General features: G+C 45.4%; 1 protein-coding gene across 8 annotated transcripts in view; it reads left to right on the top strand.

Moving 5' to 3' along the window:
- Positions 1-12,990, top strand: part of CC2D1B (coiled-coil and C2 domain containing 1B) — a 74,746-nt gene that overhangs the window by 37,959 nt on the left and 23,797 nt on the right. For 4 of the 8 annotated variants that reach the window (XR_010589597.1, XM_005284806.4, XM_065553833.1 and 1 more), the window contains exons 11-16: positions 2,511-2,641; positions 4,264-4,336; positions 7,438-7,553; positions 8,377-8,581; positions 11,209-11,381; positions 11,978-12,103. Coding sequence is in view for 6 of the 8 variants with exons in the window: in XM_005284806.4 (XP_005284863.2) it covers positions 2,511-2,641; positions 4,264-4,336; positions 7,438-7,553; positions 8,377-8,581; positions 11,209-11,381; positions 11,978-12,103 (824 nt within the window). In the remaining 2 variants the exon portion in view is untranslated. Of the gene's footprint in view, positions 1-2,510; positions 2,642-4,263; positions 4,337-7,437; positions 7,560-8,376; positions 8,582-11,208; positions 11,382-11,977; positions 12,104-12,990 lie in introns of all 8 variants that reach the window. The other 4 variants (XR_010589596.1, XM_005284805.4, XM_042851417.2 and 1 more) reach the window with 1 other exon arrangement.

Genomic DNA, 12,990 nt, shown 5'->3' with positions numbered 1-12,990 from the left:
CTGTCACTACCCACCAGGGTCAAAATCTCCCTAGACCGGTGGAAAGACCCAGCCAACATTTGCAAAGGGGACCCCCTTTGCCGAAAAACACCGTCATTGCTTCTCAACACCGATGCATTGCTCATAGGGTGGGGCACACATCTAAATGACCTTACGACACAAGGAAAATGGTCACCCGCTGAGATCTCTCTCTCCATCAACCTCCTCAAGCTAAGGGGGGGGTCAGGAATGCCTGTGTCTACTTCCTCCTGCTGATCAAAGGGTCACACATGAAAGTATTAATAGACCATGTTGCCTGTATGTTCTACATAAATCGACAAGGGGAGTTGGGTCTCCTTCCCTCTGTGAGGAAGCGATGAGACTGTGGAACTGGTGTATCTCCCACAACGTCACACTGTCAACAGCCTACCTCCCGGGTACACAGAACTCGATGGCAGACAGTCTGTCACAGATTCCTACATGACCACGAGTGGGAACTAGACTCATTAGTACTTCATGAGCTATTCAGGCATTGGGGGACACTGACCACAGATTTGTTCACCACTTACCTGAGCAAGAAATGTTCACGCAACCCCTTCCAGAGCAGGGATAAGACAATACTCCCTAGGCAATACTTTCCTCCTCCCTTGAAACAGGGACTTCCTGTATATCTTCCCTCTCTTTCTCCTGCTATCGAAGGTCCTACTGAAAATAAAAAGAAAGGGAGCACGTCATTCTAATCGCTCCTGTGTGGTCGAGACAGACCTGGTACCCTTACCTGTCAGAGCTTGCAACATGCCCTCTAATCTCTCTCCCACTCACTCTGCACCTCCTCTTCTAGAATAAAGAACATACCCTACATCCCAACCTGGTGATTCTCCACCTCAAGGCATGGCTCCTTCTTAGTTCAAATGCCTAGAGAGCACCTCTTCGATGGAAGTGCAAGAGGTATTATTACTCAGCAGAAAATCCTCAACACAGCGTTCTTAACTGAAAAAATGGTCCAGCTTTTGGATTTGGTGTACGTCCCGACAAACGTCTCCCCGACATCCACAACCTTTCCACACATCTTAGATTATGCACTGGCCATAAAAAAACGGGGGCTGTGTATAAGCTCTCTTAGAGTCCACTTAGTGGCTTTAACAGCCTTTCACCATCCAGCAGAGGGGTACTCAGTTCTGTCATACGCGACCACCAAAAGGTTCCTCAAGGGTATAGTAAACCTCTTTCCACAAACTCGGCTTCCCACTCCCATATGGGACTTAAACCTAGTACTGAAAGGACTGACCAGGCATTCCCTTCGAACCCATGGCCACTTGTTCGCTTACTTACCTCTCAATGAAAACGGCCTTCCTGATAGGGATTACTTTGGCCAGGAGAATAGGAGAAATAGCAGTTCTGATGGCACATCCCCCCTATACCGTATTCTTTTGGAACAAGGTTACACTCAGACCACATCAAAAATGCATCCCTGAGGTAACCTCCCCATTCCATATGAACCAATTGATTCATCTTCCAACCTTCTATCTTAAGCCTCACTGAGACAACAGCGAGGTGATATTACATACCTGAGATGTCAGAAGGGCCCTAGCCTTCCAACCAGACAGAATGAAGGCCTTCAGGAAGTCCCCCAGATTTTTCACGGAAAGGTCCAAGGGCTTGGCAATATCAGCCCAAAGGCTTTCCAAGTGGGTCTCGAACTATATCAGACAAGTTAGCAATATGACCCCTCCAGATACTGTTTGTACACACTTCATAAGGTCATCTCCTCATCTGTTGCCTTCTTCAAGAATGACCCTATATCAGAAATCTGTAGAGCAGTGACATGGGCATCAGTCCATACCTTCGCAGAACATTATGCGATCACTGGGGACTCTGCCTCCTCGGCTCCACAGTATTGTCATCTGTAACTAACCCGACTCTGAAGTCCCAGGCCTCCATATGGGTACGGCATAGGAGTCCCCTACAGTGGAGCACTTATAGGAACACTACTTGAAGAAGAAGAAGTTGTTACTCAGCTTGTGCAGTGATGATGGTTCTTTGAGATGTATTCCCCTGTGGGTGCTCCACAACCCATCCTCCTCTCCTCTACTTCAGAGTACTTATCAATGACTCTGTAGTAGAGAAGGAACTGTAGAGGCTTAGCCCACATGCGTTGGCTAGTCTTGTTGCAGGGCACGAGGAGAGAGAGTCATGTGCAGACCTAATGGACACTGCTACCGAAATTCTCCAATCAGCAGCACAGGGATGCAATTACACCTACAGTAAAGCACCCATAGGAGGAGACATCTCGAAGAGCTATCGTTACTGCACAAGGTGAATAACTTCTTCTTTATGAAGAAAAAGGTTTATTAACACTTAATCAGTAATAAAGCTCTGTGGTGCTTTTATGTAATAAAACTAGCCCTTGACAGGATTTCAGTTCTGTGTCAATGGCTCTGCAGGAGGTTGGGGAAGGCAGGGAATGGAGGCAGCTGGCACGTGTTCTGAAGTCTCAATCATGTGGCCTTTCGTTGTCTATATTATTTTAGTGTCTGCTCAGCAGCCGAAAACTGTGCTGGAAGCTTTGCAGCAGAGGTTGGAGAAATACAGATCCGCAGCAGCGCAGGCCAAAGCAAGTGGGGATGATCGGAAAGGCAGGATGCATGAGAGGATAGCCAAGGTAACAGGGAAGCACAGCAAGTAGCTTGGCTTCTGGAGCTGGCCAGCAGAGCATTAAAGTATTTGAAATCATTTGTATATATTGTCCTGCCAGTTGGAATGAGCTAAAATAGTTAAGCTGCTGCCCCTTCCTGCACTCATCTCTGTATCAATGAAATGCTTTATAAACTGTTCACATATAACCCCATTGAAATTCAGTGCTTCTTCAAGGCAGAACAGTGGGGGGGATGGAGACCTTTTGTCCAAAGACACTTGTGCAAACCCCTACGTGGATATGGCGTTTTACTCCTCCATGTAGAACCTTGGTCTTTAAGTTCCCATCCAGAGAATTCCTGCCTTGTAAATTGCCTATAGAATGTAGTGCTGACATAACTGACTGGAGGCTGAGCGTCTGAGGAGTGGATCTTTAAAACATGATGTTTAGACTCCTCAGCCATCCCTTCTGTCTGCATAATAGACTTTAAATCCAGTGTAACCTTTTTGATGCTGTTTCTCGTGTGCCACTGCAGAAGGCAGTGGGGCTCCTATGAACGTGGGAGCGCCAGTCCCCTAAGTGGTTTTCATGGGATGGTGTCTAATGTATATCAAGCAATTTGTACTGGGCTCAATGGAACACAAGCAGTTAATGTGTGAACCTGTTGAAATTGAGGGATGTTAAGGGTTGGGTATTCAGACACTTTTCTCCCATTTCTGTGGGCTTGAGCACAGGGACATAGACATCTAAGGGACCTCTGTTGGGGGTACATCATTAGTGCAGAATTGGAGGCTCATAAAAAAAAGGGGGGGGAGCTGAAAAATTGTCTCTAATTATCCAGTCCTTGGAGTTCTGAGGCTTTTTGTGGACACGCTTCTGCAGAGAAATGTCTTTTGTTCTGTGTTTTGTTTATTGGTGTAGTGTGAGGGAAAGGCTCATTGCCTAGGGCAGTTACTGTCATGCCTGCCTGACCAGTAATGGAATCTCTCTGCACCCTCTGTTCCATTACTGCATAGTCAAGCCTTCCTCAGCAGAGGAGTGTGGGCTGAAGGCAGAACTGGGGATAGGGGGGAGGAGCTGAGGCTAGAGGCGGAGCTGACCTAGAGGCAGAACTGGGGATGGGGGAGGAGCTGGGGCTAGGAAATGGAGCTGGCCAGGAGACAGAGAGGGCCATTCTGAATGAGGGTGGACCGGGGCCGCGGCTGGGGGACAGGGCTGCAGCTTGGGGGGTGGCGTCAGGGGCAGAGCTGGGTGGCACTTGTTCCCTGCCCCCCCACATGGGGACTGACCTGGGCTCCCTGTGCACCCCCCCTGAATGTTCAAGGTGCGCCCCATAGTTTGGGGACCACTGGCCTAGGGAGTGGAGAGGCCACTAAGAAGAAAGATGAGAGAGACACTTATTTTGTTCACTGTCTGCATTTGCGGCTTCTGCAGCCCTTCAAGGCCCATGCCGGTCCTAGCAACAAGTGCGGCAAAGATTCATGTCTGTATAGAAAACCTGCAGTGCACAAAGGACTTGGAAAGCAGCACGTGACTTTGTAGCAAAGTACCTTACCTTCTGCATCAATGTTTCTCCTAGTTTGAGCATGAAATGACTGCTAACTTAATAGCCAAGTCCAGCCTATGCCTAACCACATCTCTGATTACAGCAATACCAAGATGCCATAAGAACCCATAAAGCAGGGAGAAAAGTGAATTTTGCTGAATTACCAGTTCCCCCTGGTAAGTGTATATATGAAATACCCTATCACCAACATTTCCCTTATTTGTTACGACCCAGAGGACTTCTGGCAGTATTGCTTCAGAAGCCCATTGAGCTCCTCCTCCTGTTTCACAGTGAGAAGACTGGCTTGGCTCTATGACAGCATTGAAGAATACACTGCAGAACTGCTTATTACGCTTGTTAACTTTTTCACATGGTTGCATATTCTTGGCTAGTGACCTTGTTTGTAAGGAAGTGTGAACATTTGAACAGTGCTCCAGCTGGCCCTACTCAGACAAGTTGGAGAGCATGATTTAACAATAGGCAAGCGCATGAGTGGTTACTCCCTGCCCCATCCACTAGCCCAGTTTGGGGGAGGGGAAGCACTGGGAATATTTGCTCTTTAGTTTATTTGTAGGGAGTTGTGAAATCCCTGGAGATATTCTAGCAGGTATTTCCAGGTCTACAGTAGGCATAAGTCTATTTACACCTATTAAATATACCTTGCAACACCCTTGTGAGTAGGGCCGTACCAGATTCACTGTCCATTTTGGTCAATTTCACGGTCATAGGATTTTAAAAATAGTAAATTTCATGATTTCAGCTATTTAAACCTGAAATTTCACAGTGTTGTAATTGTCGGGGTCCTGACCCGAAAGAGTTGTGGGGGGTTCATGAGGTTATTGGAGGGGGTGTTGCAGTACTGCTACCCTTACTTCTGCGGTTGCTGTTTGTGGCGGTGCTGCCTTCAGAGCTGGGCAGCAGGAAAGCGGTGGCTGCTGGCCAGGAGCACAGGTCTGAAGGCAGAGCAGCTGCCAGCAGCAGCACAGAAGTAAGGATGGCATGATATGGTATTGCCACCATTACTTCTGCGCTGCTGCCTGCTGAGCTGGGCCCTCAGTCAGCAGCTGCCACTGTCTGGCCATCCAGCTCTGAAGGCAGCAGCGCAGAAGTGAAGGTGACATCGTATGGTATTGCCACATATGGTATTACTTCTGTTCTGCTGCTGGCGGGGCACTGCCTTCAGAGCTGGGCACCTGGCCAACAGCTGCAGTTCTCCAGCCGCCCAGCTCTGAAGGCAGTGCAGAAGTAAGGGTGGCAATACCGTGACCCCCCTAAAATAACCTTATGATTCCCCCCCTTCAACTCTCTTTTGGGTCAGGACCCCCAATTTGAGAAACGCTGGCCTTCCCCATGAAATCTGTATAGTATAGGGTAAAAGCACCCAAAAGACCAGATTTCATGATGGGAGACACGATTTCATCGTCCGTGATGCGTTTTTCATGGTCATCAATTTGTTAGGGCCCTACCTATGAAGAAGGTCAGTGTTGTTATTCCCCAAGGTCAGTTGGGGAAATTAAGACACACAGAGGCAAAGTGACCCAACATGGTCACGTTAAAAGTCAGTGGCAAGGCCAGGAATAGAACCCAGGACTAGCCACACTTCCTTTTTTCTGTTCTCTATACTGTAAGGAATGATCCTGCATTCATAAGGGGATGGATAAGATGGCCTGATAGGAATTCTCTGTCTCTAACTTCAGCTATTCAATATCCTCTATCCTGGTAGTTCCATATCCTGCCGTGTTCATCACTGTATCTGAACACCATGATATCACTCCTTTGATCACCATGCCCAGCTCTCTCTTTCCAGGGGATGTACTTGGCACAGCAACCTATTTTAATCCCTGTGCCAAGTTTTTTAGGTGTCTGTGATGGTTTAATGTGTTTTAAAAAAACACAAACAACCACAACTTGTAAAACATGGCCTGTTTCCTGTGAAATGTCAATGCTTTTAAGAGAAAACTGCTATATGTATAAACCAGTGGGTTCCTAAACTTCTTCACACATCTTGGCTATGTAAATATTTTCCAAATCAGGCTTTTAAGGGCATATGTGACTTACATGAACACCCACTGAAACCAGCAATGTTGTGTTAGGTGTGGAGGATATTTGTGTGCATTTCACTGCATCTGAACTTTGAAAGGTGCCAGACATGACAGCTTTAGAGACAGAAATCCTCTGTTTAGTCATGGATCAGGTGCTGCACAGGCTACTCTGCAATATACCTCAAACCTGCCCTATCCCCTGGAGTAGCCGTCTCTGCGGTGAGAGAGCGGTTTGGTCTCAGCCAGTCCTTGGTCTGGTTGCTTAGACTACTAACAAGAATGATTTTAGCAATGTGAATGCCATCCAATAGCTATCTTATAGTGGTAACTCTGGTCACTGCTGACCCAGGCTGGATTTGAACTGGTGACTTAGGGTATATCTACACAGCTGACGTTAAAGTGCTGCTGTGTAGTCGCAGCTTCAGCGCTGGGAGAGAGCTCCCCCAGCACTGTAATAAAACCACCTTCACGAGAGAAATAGCTACCAGTGCTATCTACACTGCTGCTTTACAGCGCTGAAACTTCATCGCTTGGGGGCGGGGTGGGTGTTACACCCATGAGTGAAGAAAGTTTCAGCGCTGTAAGTGGCAATGTAGACAAGGCCTTAGAAATTAAAGACTGTCTCCCATTATCAAAGCCGTTCACTCCCCTTCAAAAGGACTAAAAATGGTCAAAAGAATTCTAATGGGTTTAATGTTTCTTTACTACTGTGGTGCTGCTGTTGCTGAAACTGCTGAGCTGCAGTGGGATGTGGCATTGCTCTGACGTTCCAGTAGAGCGCACACAATAATAGTTATTGGGGAAACAAGGCGTAACAGGGATTGAAGATTACACAGATCAGGATTGGCTGTTCAGGCCTAATCCTGTGTCAAAAAAGCAGCTAGACTGAGAAATCAGTGCATGTCTAACAGTCCAATAATAGTGAAATATCATTGTTAGGAATGTGTAATACCACTGGGAAAGCGAGAATATCCGTTTTCGAATAGTGCATAGCGTTTGTCTCTGCCTTTTGTGATTCATGAGGCATTGACTTCTAAAATTATGTGGGAAAGACTTTCCGAGGGGTTGCTGTTGGATGATGATAAATACTTTCAGAACCATGGCACTTTTCCAAGCACTGATCCTGAAGGGATGATGACAGAGAGAAAGACTTACATCCCTGGAAAGGGCAAAAGGTACAGAATTCAAGGTTTGTTTTATTTGGTTGTTTTGAACCATATCTCCTTCCGTCTCAGGATTCCCCCCCATTCCTGGTGTGACACCCACAGATGGCGACAGTACAATAGCTGCCGTGCTGGAAAGCGCCAACCACCTGGCTAACATGGAGGAGAAAGAAGATGAAGATGAAGAGGTGGAGGTTTGAATTACTTACCAATATGTAGAATTAAAAAAAAAAAACGTATCTTCTTGTGGGTGGAGAAGAAGCTATTGGATTTCCAGCTGGGTGAGGTATTGCAATAAAATACCTTTCTTCTGGAAGCCAGAAGAGTACAGCATTCCTGTCTCTCGGGGAGACGGTAAGAATCAGCTGGGAGTGTAAAGGAGGGGTTATCTTTTGATGAGGTGAGAATTGCAAAGAGTTCATCCTGCATGAAAGACCTTGAATTGTTTTAAAGGGATTTATAGGGCCATAATTTGGCTTGCCTTTTTTCTTTGTATCTGTTTCCCTGTATCCATTTATATGTGGGTTTTGTCTTCAAAACAACTGCCTGTGTGGTGGCTATTCCACCTGTACAGCCCTTTGGCACTCAAAAGTTGCCTCCTGGTGGATCAGAATTTTATATGGGGTTTACATGCTGTCTAGCAATCTACACCGACCATAAGATTTTGGGTTGTTTCTTTCCACTCAGATTGTTACTGACCGATGTGTTTCATATTTTCAAGTGGAGTGTAATTTTAAATGGTGAAAAATATCTTGACAATTTTCTGTTCTTGCCTTTCTTTGCCTCTCTTCCGAATAAGCACCATGTTTAATCTGTTTCTTGTCCAAGCAAGCAGCCAAACCTGGCATGACATCACTTTTAGACTGAGTTAGTGTCTGTCTGGGGTCTTTTGCTACTCTCAGTGTAACAGCAGAAGTCTGATGTAGTGGACTGTGCCATTAATGTTTTGAGTTGCCTGAGTCTTGTATTAGTTTTTATGCATTTAACATTTAGTTCCTTTTGCCATGCTAGAGCGAACCTCCCACACAGGCCCCAGTTGCCAAGAGGCCTGCTCAGCTGCCTAAGAAGCCAACACAAGTTGTTAAGCCAATTATGGTGCCATCTGCTGTAGCCCAGGAAGAGCACTCATCTGAGAGTGTGAAAAAAGTTACATCACCATCCACTCCTGTAACAGCACCAGACAAAGCTGTATCGAACGACCATCTCCCTTTAGCCGGTAAGGATGAAGAGATGATCACTCCCAGCAATCCACATGCCGGTCCATTTGGACCAAACATTCTTAATGTTTTCTTAAAGTTTTGGGAAAAAAATACTGCCTGTAGACATGAATGTGGCTCTGGTTCACTTCAGGAGGAGCACCACTCCATTTTGGGGGAGCAGATCCTAATCAGTTATGCAGTTTTGTTTCCAGGAGGCAAAGTGGGTGACTAGAAAGATGATGGGTTCATTAATTCTGATGCAATAAACTTATTGATTCATAATGCTTAACTGAGGCATCTCTGCTGACTACGGAACTCAAAATGAATTCACACAAGTTTGTTGAGCTTGCTAGTCCAGACAGCTGGCTGATTGAGTGCAGTATCGTGTGTCTCACAGTGGCTAATGCATAGTATTTCTCTCTTTCTTTCCATCTGAGGATCTCAAACTGGCTCACAAACGGTAATGAATTAATCCTTATTACCTTCCTGTCAGGTCAGTAAATGCCTGCCTGTACAATATTCATTTTACTGCTGTGAAAACAGAGGCAAAGTGAGTAAGTTTGACATGCCGAAAGCTGCACAGTAAGCTTGTGGCTTACTGGGAATGGGATCCAGGCTTCTTGATTGCCAATGCTGAGCCTTAGCCATACGCCTAGTCTTCTTTTCTCATTCTACATTTGGAAAATTCTTCAAAGCAAAGCACACCTTTCACAGAGCCCCACTGGCCATTTGTGTAATGGAGAGCTTCTTGGGAGTGAGGCTGTGTTCCTGAATGCTATAGCAACTAGCTCACACCATCCTCTCTTCTGAGTGAAATTCTGTGGTGTGTGTTATGCAGGAGGTCAGGCTAGATTATCCGTGTGTATGGTCTCTCAAGCCTTAAAATCTGTGAGTCTGCATTAGATTTGGCTTCCTCATTTTTGCTGCTATAGCTGCGACGTTAATGATCATTTCAGTGTATAAATGGAGTTCCTCAGATGTAATTAGTCAGTTATGGAATTGAGGCTCCTCTCCCTTTCATTAAAATATTAAGATAATACCTGCTCTCTGCAGCCCAGCTGATGGTTGTTACGTAGCACTTACCCACATTTCTCTCCTCAGTGCTTTAATTGTTCTACAGTAAAAAAGAGTACCAGGAGCCGGGACAGATCCACCCTGCAGGAGGTGCCAATATCTTGCTTTGGTAAAGCTAGATTAGGGTAACCAACATGTGCCCTGCACAAGCCAAGTGTGGCCCCCAGAGTCATACAGTGCCACCCTCAGCTGCCCATACTTCACATATGTCAGAGATGATGTGACACCATGCCATGCTCATCTTGCTGTGTATATAAGCTGGCTTTAGGCTCCCATACCAAAGTGACCTTCAGTGGAGCAAAGCTGGAGCATCCCTGAGCTGGTATGTCCCTTCTCCTCTTGAAGGATAATGCATTTGGAAAAGGCAGCTTCATTTAAGGCCTGCAATGCAAAGGCACCCACTATGAAAGATGGGAGTGCAGAGGGATACCAAGGTTTTGCTTAGTCCACTCTCTGCAGAGCCTGCATGAACATACCTTTTCCTTCTCTAAACCGCACTGAGCACACTGTATTCTGGCTGCTTTGGCTAAGTTAAAACCAGAGCAAGCAACATTGTCTGATTGGTTTGGATTTGGATGACTGGGCAAATTGCACACAACAGTGATGCTGCCAGCTCCACTGTGAAGATGGGACTATATGTCAGTCAGTATATTCTTTCTGGTATTAATAGTGCTATCAGCCTGCTCTGTGTATTTGTATGGTGAGAAAACTACCTTCTGCAAGTGCATAGCTTGTGTAATTGCATTTGGATACTGCAATAGGTGGACACAATATAAGACTCTAGGGAAACAGAGGTAGTCGACCCACTACACTACACCCTCTATGTCAAGAAAAGTGTGGAGAAAGTAGGATATGGTGCACGGGTGATGTAAATTAATCCTTCCTGAGTCTTAAAACTGTACCAGCTGTTCAGGGATGGTGGTGACCCAAGAAGTAGTAACAGTGGGATATAAAAAGGCAGGAAGAGGGATGAGCTATGATGGTTGTGGTCTAATGTGCCTTCCAATGAAGTAATTTTGTCATTGAGGTCAATGTGTTTGCTTTCTCTGGTAAGTTGAGAGAGAAGAAAAGTATGTGTATAAAGAAAGTATACAATATATTGCGTGCACATATACAGATAACGCATCATTCAACTATGAGGTGTTTTTAGAAGATAGAACATGGAACTGGGAAGTCAGCTCAAGTTTTAAATCCAGGTCTGCAGCTGACTTTCACAGCTCTTCAGTAGCCTTGCACGAGTCATTTAACCTCTGTTTTCCCCTTCTGTAAAATGGGGACAATAATTTGTACCTACCTCACAGGTTTATTGTAGTGCTTTAAATAAAAGTTTGTTGGTTTGTAAATTGCTTTAGGATTCCGTGATGGAAAAAATGGAAATTAGTATTACTTTTGTACTAGTATACAAGTGGAACTAACCATGGTGTGACTATTGCATATCAACCACACAGGCAAGTGTTTTCAGCTGGTACCTGGGCTTTGACTCTTTCCACAGTATGAATCAAACAGAATGAACGTGGTGCATTGACATGGTTATGTCAGATAAGTGTTTTATATAGCTGTTCCTTTTCAGCAAGTGAACAGCTAGAATTTCTGGAGAACAGGAAGAAGCAATACTTGAAGGCTGCGATCAAAGCAAAGCAGCAGAATGACCTTGAACAAGCCAAGCTGTATCTCAGGACAGCAAAGAACTTAGACCCAAAGATTGAGCTGGCAAAAAGCGGCAAATCTGTTGATATTTCCAAGGTTAGTAGAGACTATAAAGAAAATGTTCTGCTTTGCTCCTTGGGCATCTCAAATCTCCTGTTGCTTGCATAAATCTAAGAATGCTTTAAAACTTAATGTTTCTCATGTGAATTCAGTGCTGGTGAAAGGTGCCAGATTGACAGCTCTAGAAACGGATGTTTTCCACATAGCTACAGAACAGGCAATGGCAGTGCAAGCTCCAGTCATAGTGCTGTTCTTCCTCCTCCTCCCCTATAGCCCAAAAGTGCCCGATCCTGACCTGAAGGAACCACCTCTGGGGGGGAGTGGGGAGTTTAGGCTTCATGACCCATTTGCTCCCTGGCCTCAAAGATGCTACTTTGAGACAAATAACTGTAATCTTAACAGCTGAGCTGAGACCACCAGCTCGTATTGCATGGACAGTCATCACTTGGTGGCAACTAACAGATGGATTGGAACCAGTGACCTAGAGTGAGAGATGCCATATCCCTTTGTCACTGTCCGCACCCACCTTCCCTGATCTCCTCACACTTTTCCCATCCCCCCTTGCTGCTTTTGTTCTGCTTCCGTGTTCCTGCAAGGAGCTCTGATGTGCCATGTTGTGTGGTATTGTGCAGCTACCATCACCCCCTACAGATGATGAGAGTGACTTTATCTTCATACACCATGAGGATGTCAAACTCTCTCAGAAGGCAGAAGAGGTGTACACTCAGCTCATAAAACTGCTAAAGGACCAGCATGAGGTAACTACCTTTTCCTTTCAGTGCATCATTATTTAAGAATCCAGCGATGGAAGAAATGCTTTGTATGATTTATAGTGTTTCTTTGGCTTTTGCTGCTGCTGTGATCATGATCCCGTCATTGTTTAGGTAGGATTTTCAGCTCCTATTTAAAAATGTTGATTTTATATAAGCCCTTTGACCAGCATTTTCAAATATGGTGTTTATAGTTAGGCACCTAAATCAATGGCCTGTTTTTCAGAGGTCCTTCCATTTGAAGTCAGTGGGAGCCCTTGTGCTCTGCACTGCTGCAAATCAGGCCATTGGTTTAGGTGTCTAATTTTGGACACCCAAGTTTGAAAACATTAGCCTTAATCCTTAGGGCACAGCTAATCCTGGGGTGAATGCCATGTCTAAAACTATTAGAGGAAAAAGTGACAGAAGGCAGAGGAAACTAAGCTAACACTGTATTTGGTTTGGTTTTGTTTGTTTTAAATGGCGGGGAGGGGAGATGGAGTCACCTGTAGAGATTTGGACAAACTGGGAGTCGTTCTTTGAGTGATGTCCCTATGGGTGCTCCACTTGTAAGTGCGGCAGCACCCCCTGTGGCTGGGATCAGAGATATTCATCAGCAGTGCCCATCGGATTACACATATACAAACCTCCCCCCATTGCACTGTGCATGGGAATTTATATATAGCACTGCAATCCGACCGCCCCCAGTTCCCTCTCTACTGCTTCTGGTCTGAGACGGAATTCGCAGCAGTGTAGTATTTTCTTCTTCTTCTCCTTTCCTCTTCTATCCAAAAAAAAAGTTTTTTTTTTTTATTTTGTCTTTACCTTTACAGTTCTTTAATAGTTTGAGTTTCTGTTTTTCCCTGCTTCCCACCCTTCCCGACTGGGAAGCCTTT

Source organism: Chrysemys picta, chromosome 8 (assembly GCF_011386835.1).
Source record: "Chrysemys picta bellii isolate R12L10 chromosome 8, ASM1138683v2, whole genome shotgun sequence".
NCBI lineage: Eukaryota > Metazoa > Chordata > Testudines > Emydidae > Chrysemys > Chrysemys picta.
Note: the sequence above shows the minus strand (reverse complement) of the source record. Positions and strands in the feature narration are given on the sequence as shown.